General features: G+C 41.9%; 1 protein-coding gene across 1 annotated transcript in view; it reads right to left on the bottom strand.

Moving 5' to 3' along the window:
* Window positions 1–1,984: 1,984 nt before the first annotated feature.
* Window positions 1,985–14,752, bottom strand: part of LOC120303353 — a 134,562-nt gene continuing 121,794 nt past the window's right edge. The window contains 1 exon segment of the mRNA XM_039332818.1: window positions 1,985–4,110. Within this exon segment, the coding sequence (XP_039188752.1) occupies window positions 3,455–4,110 (656 nt within the window). The 3' untranslated portion in view covers window positions 1,985–3,454.

Raw genomic sequence — 14,752 nt, forward strand, 5'->3', positions numbered from 1 at the left:
AGAAGAATTAGGGGTGAACATGATAGCACTAATCCAGTATTTGAGGGGCTGCCATAAAGATTATTAGTATTCTCCAAAGCACCAGAGGAAAGGACAAGAAACAATGGTTGGTCGATTGTAAAATGTGGAATAATTTGATAAGAATGTATATACTGGAATGTCACGTTATAGCCAATGTTTTTTTTAATTGTATTATAAATAAAATTTTGAAGAAAAAAAAGAAACAATGGTTAGAAACTAATAAAGGAGAGAAGAAACCTGGAACTAAGAAGAAACTTCTTAACAGTGAGGTCAATTAACCAGTGGAACAGCTGGACTTCAGAGTTTCTGGGTGCTTCATCACTGGAAGTTTTTAAGAGGAGACTACACAGCCCCTTCCTGAAGTTGAAACTCAAATACTTTGGCCACCTAATGAGAAGAAAGGACTCACTGGAAAAGAGCCTAATGCTGGGAAAGATTGAGGGCAATAGAAGAAGTGGACGACAGAGAATGAGATGGCTGGATGGAGTCACTGAAGCAGTAGGCCTGAACTTAAATGGACTCCAGAAGATGGTAGAGGACAGGAAGACCTGGAGGAACGTTGTCCATGGGGTCGCGATGGGTCGGACACGACTTCGCAATTAACAACAACAACACAGCCCCTTATCTGAAATGCTATAGGTTCTCCTGCTTGAGCAGGAGGCTGGACTAGAAGACCTCCAAGGTCCCTTAGTTATTCTCTCCTCCTCTCCCCTATTCTCTGTTCTATGTTCTAATTTTAATTCTAATCTATCTTCTCTTATTTTCTATTTTCCATTTCTATTCTGGTCTCCGAGATGGCCTGGTGCCTAAACCATGACCAGAAATAAGCCTGATGACCAGACTGGGCCGTCTTCCTCCCCACAAAATCTATCCAGCTGTTCCTGCTACTCCAGCTCCAAAATCAAGGCTGCAGCTTTCAAGATCCAGTATCCTCCAAACAACACACATTGGACACTTTTCACTCGGAGCATCAGATGTTGATTCTGAGGAAAGGGACTGTTCCTCCAATCTTCATGGCTTTTGACCTCACCCTGTAGATCAGTCCCTCCGATTCGTAGATTGGCTTTCTTTCATTTGGCTTGATATTTTCATCTAGCCCTGTAAGAGACTCAGAGGCTTTGGGATCACTGCAAGGCCTTCCGACTCCTAACCATAATAAGAGGAGACATGATAAAGATGTGCACTAAAATATGACACTAAGGAAAGGGAAAGTTACTAAAATATAATTTTACTATTTTAAAGTTTATAAATTTGGCACATTACATTCAAAGTCCCTTGGAGCCTGAGACTCAGCCCGAGAGCCTCTTGGCTTCTCCACCTGCCTGGCCTGGTCCCGATCGCTGGGTGTCCTTCTGCAAAGGGACCACATGCCATGTGACCCCCTTAAGGAACCCCCCCTTAAACCTTTCTTTTTGAACCATGTGGGTGAAATGAACAATCTTGGAATTCTTTGGTCTCTTCTCATCCAGCAAAATCAGGATCCTTTATGCATCCGCATAGCTAAAATATCTCTTCCGCTGCTACAAATGATGTTCCCCTCTTTATTTGAAGGATTAAAAAAAAAAAAAATTAAGGAGCCCTAGGATAGAAGGGAAAGAAGAGGAAATGTCTCCCATGCGTTGAGAAGACAGCTTTGCATTACCCTGTCCCAATGTTTACAGAAATGCTGACACTTTCCTTTTTTTCTTTCTTTCTCAAAAGCTATTCATGATTCTAGCGCAGTGGTTCTCAACCTGTGGGTCGGGATCCCATTTGGGGTTGAACGACCATTTCACGGGGGTCGCCAAACAACGCAGTCTGCCATTTCCCCCCCCCCCTTTTCCTTAGCTGTGCTACTCCCTTTTATTCTATTGGCTTTTGACAGCCAATAGAATAGACTCTCTTGAATAAATGCTAATTATATTGGCTTTCAAAAGCCAATAGGAATTGTCCAGGCTGTCTCTGCCCTGCTGAGCCCACCAAAAGTCCCATTTTGCAAACGATGCTGCACCAGTTGAGTAGTCCTCGACTTACGACCGGTTGAGTAGTCCTCGACTTACAACCGGTTGGGGGTCGTGGCATTAAAAAGGTTGAGAACCACTGTTCTAGCGCAAGGCTGTTTTAGAAATGAGACATCATCTACCGTAAAATCTTTTTCTCACATCTCCCCACCAAGGGGGGGGGCATTATCCTCTTGGTATGCTCTCACCCACCAGCTGTTCAAGGCTAACAAGGGACCTCCAAGGTCCCTTCCAACTTTATTATTACTATTATTATTATTATTATTATTATTATTATTATTATTATTACCCTAAAAACAAAGGAAGTCACAACAGGAGTTGCAAATAAACCTGGAGATTCTGTGCTCAAAAATGTCTCAGCTCAATATTCCTATAGTTCATCTCCAGGAAGGTCATCTTCCAGGCAGAACAGCCTTCACATCTCCAATTTTACACTGCTTTTATCACTGCCCAAAAAGTCCCACAATATATCTGCTGTTCATATGGTTTCTCGGACTTGCGTGCCTCTTTCCTGACACAATCTGAACAAACATGCTTGTTGCACTGAGTTCTTGGAACAGTGAGGAAAAGGTGAATGTTGAACCCCCTTGTACTTCTTCTCTTGCCTTCTCCTTATATGAGGAGCCACAATCACCAACCAGTCTGAGTGCTGCTATCCCAAAGAGATGTTGCTGGGGGATTCTGAGGCTGAAAATCTCAAGGACACAGAGAGAGAAAAGCGCCGGGACTCCGCACATGGCATTTCTATCATCTATCATGATAAAAATACAAAGAACACTCCCAAAAAGTTTTTTTTACAGAATTGCGAATTTCTGCAAAAGTAAATATCCAGTAACTTCTGCTGCTGATGGCTAGACAGCCATTAACAACCAATACGTTCCATTTTTTAAATTTTCTCCTTCCAGTCTAATACCATGACATATTTGATTACAAGAAATTTGGCAAATCCTTTGTACTTAAATTAGTCAATTTCTCAGCTGGACTTACAATAGGACATTAGAAATGAAATTCAAGCCTTCTCTACACTCATCACTCGGGGCTCCATGTGCATTTTCCTCTGTGCGGTAAGAGTGGAATGTTTCCAGAAGAACTGTCCACACTGCAGAGCACGTAAATGATTTTCCCATGTGTACAAGCACGTGATATATAGGGTTAGGCCTAGCACTGAACTCTTTCCCAGTCTAGACACTCGTATAGTTTCTCTCCTGTGCAAGTCCTCTGGGGCCTCACCAGGCTGGAATTGTGATTGAAACATTTTTCACAATCAGGACATTCAAAGGGTTTCTCTCCTGTGTGAGTCCTCTGGTATCTCACGAGGTGAGAATTACTAATGAAACTTTTTCCAATCAGGACATTCAAAGGGTTTCTCTCCTGTGAGTCCTCTGGTGTTTCACTAGGCTGGAATTGTGACTGAAATTTTTCCCACAGTCAGGTCATTCAAAGGGTTTGTCTCCTGTGTGAGTCCTCTGGTGTCTCAGCAGACTGCAATTGTGATTGAAACATTTTTCACAATCAGGACATTCAAAGGGTTTCTCTTCTGTGTGAGTCCTCTGGTGTGTTACCAGGTTGGAACTGGTACTCAAACCTTTACCACAATCAGGACATTCAAAGGGTTTCTCTCCTGTGTGAGTCCTCTGGTGTGTTACCAGGTTGGAATTGGTACTGAAACCTTTACCACAATCAGGACATTCAAAAGGTTTCTCTCCTGTGTGAGTCCTCTGGTGTGTTACCAGGTTGGAATTATCACTGAAATCTTTACCACAATCAGGACATTCAAAGGGTTTCTCTCCTGTGTGAGTCCTCTGGTGTCTCACCAGGCTGGAATTGGTACTGAAACCTTTACCACAATCAGGACATTCAAAGGGTTTCTCTCCTGTGTGAGTCCTTTGGTGTCTCACCAGGCTGGAATTGGTACTGAAACCTTTACCACAATCAGGACATTCAAAGGGTTTCTCTCCTGTGTGAGTCCTCTGGTGTCTCACCAGGCTGGAATTGGTACTGAAACCTTTATCACAATCAGGACATTCAAAGGGTTTCTCTCCTGTGTGAGTCCTCTGGTGTGTTACCAGGCTGGAATTGTCACTGAAACCTTTACCACAATCAGGACATTCAAAGGGTTTCTCTCCTGTGTGAGTCCTCTGGTGTGTTACCAGGTTACATTTGTTACTGAAACGTTTACCACAATAAGGACATTCAAAGGGTTTCTCTCCTGTGTGAGTCCTCTGCTGTCTCATGATGTGGGAATTTTAAATGAAACTTTCACATTATCCAGGCACTCATACGTGATGTCAGTCCTCTGATGTCTCACCACATTGCCATGCTCAATAGAGTATTTACCACATTTGAAGAAATTTTATGGCTTCTCTCCTGTATAGGTCCTCTCATGCGTAATCAGCTGTGATTTGCAAGTTGTATCTTTCCCACGATAAGCACATCTATGCAGCTTTTCCACCACTTATATCCTTGAGGATGTCAAAAACATGTGTGATCCCTTTTTTAATGTTTTTTTTTAATTAAAGCTGTTTTTTTCCTCCCAGAGCATGGCTTGCATCACTGTCTGCTTTGGGTGGCTCTCCACGTGACTTTTTCCTATCCAGTGACTTCCAGATATTTCCCTCTTTTACTGAATAAGGAATAATCTCCCTTGACTTTTCATGTAATGTATCCTTGAGTTCCATATGCTCTACTTATTCCAGGTTGAAATCTTTCTTAATTTTCTCTCTTTTGTCTATCAGCTGCTGAAGAAGGAGAATGGTGTGGCTTTCTGAAGGAAATGCAAAATATTTTGATTTCTGGGTCAATTTTCTTTCAACGTTGCTTCTTATTCTCAGTTGTCCAGAGTGCTCTTATTGCCATCCTCTTTGCCTATAGGATTTAAAGAAAAGTGCAATGTTAATTGTTTATAAAATTGGTGTAGAAAATATGAAAAAAAGAAAAAATTATACATTAAAATAAAAAGCAAACATACCACAATGTTAGAATAACCTATTACATGAAACATGATTCATTTGACACATGGAAGACTACTAAGGTCCAAGTTCAAATACAATTGTCAATTGTGCCTCCCGCTCGATCCACAGGTGAGGAAAGCAGAGCAATGGGAGGAACAGAGAAGGTCAGCAGCAGCCCCACCCATCCTCAAAATGAACAACTGGGGAAGGATAATTTAACCAGATGCTGAGTGAAGATGTGTTTGTCTGGAACACCTGCTTTTTTTGATGTGCACCTTCCCAGCTTTGCCAGATCCCGTTGCTTGAACTTTGGACTGTGTTTTTCAACTCAGAACATCAGATGTTTCTTGCGGATTTTGAATTTGACTTAATCACCATCAGATGGATTTGTAATTGGCTGACAAACCGCACCCAATGGTTAGTCTTTAATGGAACTACATCTATATGGAGCGTATAAACAGTGGGATACGCCAAGGCTCTATCTTAGGCCCACTATTCTTCAATATTTTCATAAACAATTTAGATGAGGGAATAGAAGGGAAACTTATTAAATTTGGAGATGACACTCAGCTGGCAGAAATAGCCAACACCCAGAAGACAAGCTCAAAATACAGAAGAATCTTGATATATTTGAACTCTGGGACCCTATCTAAAAAACTAAAATTCAATGGAGAAAATGGAAGGCAGATTGGGTCGATCTAGTTGTCTTTGCAGAAGTCGCCTACAACAATGCAGTACACAGTAACACCGGATACACCCCTTTCCGGGTGGTGTCTGGTAGAGACTTTGTTCCCATACCTGAGTGTCAGAAATTTGAATCCCATCCATGTTTACCCAAAGACTGGACACGTAAAATTAGTGAAGTGTGGAGTGCAGTAAAGAAAGCATTAACAAGGGCTAGTGAGAAAATGAAAGAGCAAGCAGACAGAAAATGCAAACCAGTTAAACCTTTTACTGTAAGGCAATCGGTGTATTTGTCAACTAAGTACATATGACTGAAAATTCCGTGTAAGAAATTAGGGCCCAAATATATTGGACCTTTCAAAATCATTACAGTAATCAATCCAGTAAAGCTCCAATTTTCCAAGTTTTTGGGGAAAATTCATCCTGTATTTCATAGCACCTTATTGAAACCGGTATCTGAATATAGAATAATGACTCAGCCCGGTCCTATCGCGGCTGACCAATATGAAGTACAAGAGATATTAGATTCACGCATAAGACGGGGTAGATTGTACTATCTAGTACTATGAAAAAGCTATCCATTATCGGAAGCCTCTTGGGTGCTTGATACTGACGTACATGCACCCCGGCTGATTAAAAAGTTCCATATACGGTATCCCGGGAAACAAGGGGGAACCTCTATGAAGACCGGTGGGGTGCCTTGAAAATAGCTTGGGATTAATATGTTGTGTTTTCCTTCCTCGGGGGAACCCTGGTAAGGGGGGCGGTATGTCGGGCTCTGCGAGGCTTACGGTATGGCGATCTACCACTGGTGTCCCAGTATGCCCCAGAACATATGGGCTTGCCTCCTGGCCGTCGCTGGACTCCTGAGGCCGCCACTGACTTCCCGTGAGCAACTATGGGTAGCGGCCCACCAAAGGATCAAGCGGTGATACTCTGCGAGGCCAAATATGGGCCCGACATCTGAATGAGGACTTTCGGGTTGGTCTGAGCATGCGCAGTTCTATCGTTGCTCAGATATACGCATAGACAGCTGGGAGGTCGCTTGGCAGAGCCACGCATGCGCAAACTGAAAGACAAGCCAGCTTCCTGAACATGCGCAGAAGCAGCCCTGAGGCATACTGACAATGCCGCACATGCGCAGAACCAGCTAATTGTCGGGATGAGCGTACGGCACCTGGGGTGTTTCAAAGGACCGGATGGTGGCTTCCCGGGGTAATTGGATGGGGCCAAGTACTCATGGGTGTGGGGATACAGGTGTGGTGTTGGGTGTGGTAGATACTATTACTATAAAAAGGTACTGAGGGCGGATGTTTCCCAGTGCCAACTTTATGCTTGTTCCATATTGCTATTAAAGCATTGTTCTTCGTACCTGGCAGTGATTTATTTTGTTTCAACCAAATTCCCGGGCCAGGACATCGCAACAGTTTGCCGACATGGCCTCTGTGGACGTTTCGAAGGCGAGCTCACCTTGCATGTCCAATTTCGCATTGCTGGGGTACCCTGGAAAGGGTCGAAGGTCACCCTGTAGGGGCGGCCAGCAAGGAGGAGATTCCTGCTGGATCATGGGAGAGTGGTAGCTTTTCCGCTTGATCCGGCGCAGCCCTCCAAACCAGCGGATGAAAGACCGGACACAGCAATATAGCTCGTCACTAGGCTGCAGACAGCTGAAGTCACACTTACCACAAGGCACCTACAAAGCAGCGCGGAAGAGACTGGGTGAGATCTGAACCTCTCTTCAATCCTAATTATTTTTTCCACCTGCATAAGCTGCCCAAAGTATTTTCCCCCTTGTAGTGAGGGAAGAGAGACTTTATCCCACCCTCTAATAGCGGCGACTAACTATCCAGGGGAGTTTTCAAACATTAAAAGAATAACCTGATTTTAACTGGACTTTTACCTTTCTAAAGCTTGAGGACTAAAAGATTCCTTATTTTTATTGAAGATTTGGGGCTTTCTCTATAAAGATGTAGTAAAATCGGGAAAAGGATTACAAAATTTGGACTAAATAAGAGAGAAAAACAAACCCTAAATGGTATCGGTGACACCTTGTGGCTAAATCTGATCTTACAACCTGTTATTGCCTAACAGAGACTTGGTTTGCAGCCCAGATGATAAATAAGACTTCTGTAACCTTGGCAGATATCAGCTGTGAGAAGCCCAGCTGTGTTACATACTTGGTAAAAAAATTACTCTTATTTTTTTATTGTAAAGCTTTTAATTTAATACACTATTAAGAAAATATGGCTGAAGATCACAAATGTAGTAATCAGTGAATAAACAGCACCCACCAAGATCCTAAAGTATCAATTTTCAAATCAAATTGTGTAAAATATTAATCTGGTGCTGGTTTGTGAATTATCAGAAATATTGAAACAATACATTCCCTCAAAACTTTCACAACCCAAATGCTGGTGCAGAAGCAAATAATCAATTGCAGCATGATTTTGCAAAATAGCTTTTCTCAAATTTTGCAGTTCATGATTGATTGCTGAAATAGTTGAAGAAATAGTATTGTTTTTGCTAAATTACATGTAATAGCATTAATGTTGAGGTGAGCACGAACAGCAAGTCCTGGCACGCCCACTAGAAACATAGCCAATGTTATTCTGCTTTATTGTGTCTCAGAGTCACAAGTGCTGTCTAGTGCGACCCCACGTGGAGAATGGTTCATGTGAACTTGTTGTTTGGAAAGCAAAACAGGAATCAGCTGGCTGAGACAACATTGCGCTTCACTAATATTAGCAGGAATATAATTTAAAGTTTCTTGACCACACGTAAAAAAACCTCCTTGCAGTAGCCAAGCATGTCCAAAATGAAAGGAAGTCTCTATTGAAGCTGTGCAGTTTAAAGCAGGTGAGCCAATGCGATGACAGTGAGGTTTTTTACTTGAAGAAGTACAATTAACTATTTTTGCACATGTTATATTTGCAGGTATTGCTACCACCAGGGTGTGTAAAACAATAGTGTCAGGGGGTGGATAATAAGCAGTAACCCCCCAGCTAGATATAGTCTTATAGTTAAAGTTCCCATTGAATAAAATTCTGTTATAATCAGTGAAATTTTGAATAACTGCAGAAGGGGTGCAAACAAAGACTAAACATGTAGAAAGCAAATTTTCCATGTCATACATTTCAGATAAACAAAAGAAGTCATTTTGTGTGATGTTAGATTTTGCTTCATTCGTTGCTCGAATGATTGTTTGAGTGGGATGACAGTTGCTGTTGTCAAAGGGAAGATGTTAACGATCAGACATAAACAAATGATGGGTAAGGAATTTGCAGTTAAAACCGCAAAAATGGCAGCACACAGGTTCTCAGGGATCAAGTTTTTTACATCTCCCCACATCACTGGCTGCCTGGCATGTTGGGATCGGATTGGTTGCTGTGCCATCTGTAGAGTCACCCTTGCCATTTCTGGGACTGGGTCCAGGGACTGGTGCCACGACATCCCTGGCTGGGTGAACGTAATATGCTGGAATCCACAAAGGTCCTGTAGGAGCAAGCACAGCAGCGTAGCCTCGCTCCCAAGTGATCAGAGGGACTGGTCCCAACCATGCTTTGTCTGGTAATACCAGATAATATACCAGAGGTGGAGGCAAGCTTGTTTTCTGTTGAAAGTGTCTCTGATAAGCGGTCAAATTTTGAATGGAAATATTCAATTAGTGTAATGTAAATAATACTTTTTGAACCTGTTGTATTACCCATGACAAATTGGGTACCCTAGATGATCCATCCTTTTTTGGCTTGACCCGTGGAATTATAGAGAAGGCCATGAGTAAAAACAATATTTCAGGTTGTACAAAATTGTAAAATGCCCCCTGAAGAATAGGCTGGCCCATTGTCAGTTTTTAAGAAAGAGGGCTTACCCAGGGCTGTAACGGCCGAAAAAAGATGAAAAATAACATGTGAAGCTGTTTCCCCTCGTAGAGGTGGGGGAAATTGTTCCTAAATACCTATTTATGAATATATTTCTAGGAAGCCAAAAAGAGAGAACATGGATAACATCCATTTGTCATAGTTGATTAGAAGCAAAACCACATAAAAGACATAAAAAAGACATACAAAAAAATTAGGCCCAGGAAGGGAGGAGTGACTGCATATATGAGAAACAAAATTATACATGCTTTCAGTTTTGGAGCAGCTGCTATAAAGGGAAAAACAAAGTCATAAGATTGGGGTCAATCCTGGGTGTGATGTAAGCACCTGAAAGAGTAAAAATAAGTTGGCACTCATAATGAGAGTCAGAGATTAAGTTAAAAGGCTGTTGAGAAAAGGTTTGAAAAGCTAAAATAACAACAGATAATTCTGAGCATTGTGGTGAGGATTGCATTGCAGTGTAGGACACTTTCCAGGTATCATCATGAGGATCCTTGTAAGCAATTGCTCCTCTTGTTCACCCTCCATCAGAAAAAATAGTAACTTGTGGCAAGGGAGAAGAAGAAAGCAGTGGGTGGACCAGAAAGAAAAAAATCATTAAACAAGAAAGTCAAAGATCTTTAGGCAATTGATATGAAATACAGCCTATATAGTCAGTTAAAGCACATTAAAGAGATAAGTTATTTTTGAAAACAATATTAAAAATCAGATTTTGAGGTCAATATTAATTAAATCAGTTCTTTTTCGATGGCAAGCTCGTATGCGACCTAAGGTTATCATTTTAGCAACCACCTGGATAAAAAATAAAACATTTTGGGATGGGGTGTGGGGTAAGTAAATATTATTCAAACAATATACTTTTTGCACTTCTATTACAGTTAATACTCCGGTAGGTAATTTACTAGTAGGAAAAAATTAAAAGTGTGGAATTCTGTCCACAAATTGAGTACTCATGATGTCATCAATTTGTGCAACTGTATTTTTTCTGGGGCATATTGCAATCCTGTATTTCTGAAAGCCAATTAGATTGTATCTTTGGTGCTTCAATTTAATCAAAGTCCATTCAGATGGAAACAAATTTTATAAATAGGTTAAACATTTATAAATCTTAACAAAACAATTCAGTCAGTTCTTTTGGTTGTTGGATATTATAGGTTTAACTAAACAATTTAAACTCAACAATTTTCCCTTAAAAAGTATTGTCCAACAATTACTGTTTCCTCTTATGAGTAAAAAAATTATTTGTCGAAACTGCAAAATTGGTTATCAACTTTCAGATTCGCTCCACCCTTCTTAGATCGCAATTCTAAGCAGAGGAATTTTTTTTAAAAATGAACAGCTCCCCCTCCTTCTTTCGGTCTCTCGCTCTTTAAGCAACACAGCCAGCCAAAAGAGACGGGGGGGGGGGGAATCTCACCACCAAAAAATAGTTTTCTCTCCTTCATATGCATTTTCCATAAATTCTCTCATACATCCTCCATGAAACTCTTCTCATGCAAATACTATTACTTTCACAGCTTGGGAGAGAATGGGTGGGGTTTGAGGCCTAACACACACTTCAACAAATTCATTCAGTTCCATGCTAACTGCTTGCATAAAACGGTTCCACATACAAATATTTCATTTCATACTTTCTCCAGGCAAACCATGTATTCTTAATAAGGCCTTTTTGTATTGTTGTTATCAGAGAGGGTTTTGACCCTCTTTCAAGTCTTGGAAATAACACAGAACAACACAGACAAACATATATACACAAATACTGTTACAACAACATTTATTTAGACATATGACTTGTCCTGCAAGAAGCAAGAAAAATGATGAGGTGATTCCAACCAAAAGTGGTTTTGAGGGCCCTAATCATCTCCCATTTTTCTCACCATTCCAAGCCCAAGCATAATGTTCTGAGTGGCCACACACACACACACACACACACACACACATAACACAAAAGCACCATCAGACATTGTTTGACAGGGTTAAATTTAACAGATTGCAGAGGAGGTTCAAAACATTCCAATTGCTCAAAACACTTTACAGAGGGTGTACATTTTGAGTTAATTTATGTCTTTAAATTACTCTGACAATTCTCCTTGCGGAGGTGTTTGATGGCTGAGAAACAGCAAACGAATTAGCCTCTTCAGAAGAAGCTGAAAATCCAATTAAAGATGTTTTATGAGGAATACATTTTACTTAGTTGCAAGCAGAAGGGGGGCTGGTAGTTAATTGCTGCCCTTCTGAAGCATTTGAGCCACATTTTTTCCCCTTGCCTGACGGCACTGATGTTTGTACTGGAGCCCAAGGTTCAAGATGTAAATTATGCTCTATCTTTTAGCCTAAGCATCCGGTGCTCAGGATTCGAAGAACAATGTTTTTCTATCTCAGCTGCCAGCTTCCTTATGTCTGCCCCAGGCTGTAGCACAGTGGTTCTCAACCTTTTTATAGCCGCGACCCTGGTCGTAAGTCGAGGACTACCGGCCCGGGAGCGCCGTGCATGTATGGTGCCGCCCCCTGCGCCGGCTGAGGCATAGCCGGCAAGGGGCGGTGGCAGGAAGGCCCAGGTGCTCCAGGGCAGCCGCGGCAGCAGCGGCACAGGGCGACCACTAGCTGGGCCACCAGCTGGCCCAGCCCAAGGCAGGTAAGGCACCTGCCAGGCCCCACGCGTGCCAGCAACCCTCCCTGCGCCCGCCGCTGCCCCGCTAGGCTTACCTTGGCCGTTGCCCGTTCAGGGCGGTGGCAGGCAGGCCCAGGTGCTCCCAGGCGGCCGTGGCAGCGGCGCAGGGCAACCACTGGCTGGGCCACCAGCTGGCCCAGCCCAAGGCAGGTAAGGCACCTGTCAGACCCCACGCACACCAACAACCCTCCCTGCGCCCACCGGCCTCCTACCTCCCACCCCCGGCCCTCTTTTACTTACTTTTTAGTTGCTCAGCAGGGAGGGAAGCTCTGCAGACTGTTCCCCTTGCAGCACCATTTGCAGACTGGGGCTTTTGGCGGGCTCAGCAGGGCAGAGACAGCCCTGGACAATTCCTATTGGCTTTTGAAAGCCAATAGAATTAGACTCTGTTCAAGAGAGTCTATTCTATTGGCTTTCGAAAGCCAATAGAATAAGAGGGAGTAGCAGAGCTAAGGAAAAGGGGAAAAAAATGGTGGAAAAAATGACGGATCGTATTGTTTGGCGACCCCCGTGAAATGGTCGTTCGACCCCAAATGGGGTCGTGACCCACAGGTTGAGAACCACTGCTGTAGCAGGAATCTGAGTTCCCTTTGTCTTTGCTGGCGTCGAGATAATTTACAACTCATACTTACCATTGAGGGGTCTCGTAAGACAAAAGTGCACTTAGGGGTCTGTTCCAGACGATGGTAAGTATGTTGGCTGTCGCTTCATCCCCGGGGGGGTTCCCAAAACCAAAAGTCCCTGCTGAGAGCGCCAGATATAGTAAGTGCTCAGTCATTGCAGGGTGCAAAAAATGGCTACTCATACATAGCAGTTTATTGTTCATATAGAGATCACAAGAAGCAAAAGTTTCTACATGGCAATAGCATTTCATTGGCTAAAATCCTTTACCAATCCTCAAGATTATAGAAGCCAGAGGCCAGAAACAGGGAATAGTAATGGCAATAACATCTTGTTGATGCGAGCTAGCTGTTATCAGACTGGCAAGGTCACAGAGCTGCGCACTTTCACATCGCTATGGTGATGTGAAAGGGGGAGATAAAAAAGGGAAATACAAGCTTTGGAGGGGCAGTTTTCTGCACACAACCTTTGCCTGTCTCTCACCTCTACATCTCACTCTTTTTTGTTTTGTTAGACGAAATATCGTCGTAAGGGGTTAATAAAAGGATTATAATCAGGAGAGGAGCATCCTGGCAGTTGTTTATATAGGGCCAAACTTGACCCTGAGGCAATGTGGGAGAGAATTTGGGGTTAAAAAGCTCTAATACATATATTGCAAAATGAAAGGAATACATTACATAAACAGCACCCACCAAGATCCTAAAGTATCAATTTTCAAATCAAATTGTGTAAAATATTAATCTGGTGCTGGTTTGTGAATTATCAGAAATATTGAAACAATACATTCCCTCAAAACTTTCACAGAAGCAGAAGCAAATAATCAATTGCAGCATGATTTTGCAAAATAGCTTTTCTCAAATTTTGCAGTTCATGGTTGATTGCTGAAATAGTTGAAGAAATAGTATTGTTTTTGCTAAATTACAAGATGTCAACCTAGATATACAAATGCAAACCTTGAATACAACTAAAGAACCAAGTACACAGAATATAACAGAAGAAGTGGAACAATTAAATACTATTACAGAAGATTTAAATGATCAACAAATTGAGTTAGCAGAAAACCCAGGAAAGAGACTCACAATATTGAAAACGGAAAAGACTTTCTAACAAACCAGAAGAAGTCTGAGGACAAAGAAGAACAACAGACTAAAGAGAAGATAAATATTTCAGAACAACTACGTTGAGACAGAAAAAAGAGAGAGACGATTTGTTAGCACTTCCAAAAAAATGGCAATTGGATGCCATCTTTTATTTCAAATAATATGTATAATAACAGAGGGAGATCCATTTGATGATTTAAAAGCACAGAGGCAAGTTGGCAAAGAAAGAAAGCTAGAATAAGGGTGAAGAAAATTGGTATTTTGACTTATCAGTGAAGATTTATTTATTTATTTATGAGACTTATATACCGCTTTAAGTGCAAGCACTCTCTAAGCGGTGTATACCAGTAAGCAATGTATATATATATATTTACATTGCCCCCAACAATCTGGGTCCTCATTTTACCTACCCCGGAAGGATGGAAGGCTGAGTCAACCTTGAGCCGGTGAGATTTGAACCACTGACCTGCTGAACACAGTCAGCTAAAGTGGCCTGCAGTACTGCACCCTAACTGCTGCGCCACCTTAGCTCATTAAAAGAGAATATACTCAAATAGATAAGATGTATACTTTGAATACTAAACTTTGTTATGAAATAAGATGAAGAAAATTTTGATTATTTAAAGTATAAATATTAAAAGTTAAAATTGAATATTGATCAGTCTACAAAGATTTTTACTTAGCTGATATAATAAGAATTGTATCAGTCTGACTTCTGGTTTTGATCGCGGCACAGGCGGATATGCAGGACGATCGTTCTCCATGCTGTCCAGTTTTCTACTGCCGGGGGACCCTGAAAAAGGTCAGAAGTCACTCTGGAGGGGCA

The sequence above is a fragment of the Crotalus tigris genome, unplaced genomic scaffold, assembly GCF_016545835.1.
Source record: "Crotalus tigris isolate CLP2741 ecotype Arizona unplaced genomic scaffold, ASM1654583v1 scf7180000024464.508515016:1373766, whole genome shotgun sequence".
Taxonomy (NCBI): domain Eukaryota; kingdom Metazoa; phylum Chordata; class Lepidosauria; order Squamata; family Viperidae; genus Crotalus; species Crotalus tigris.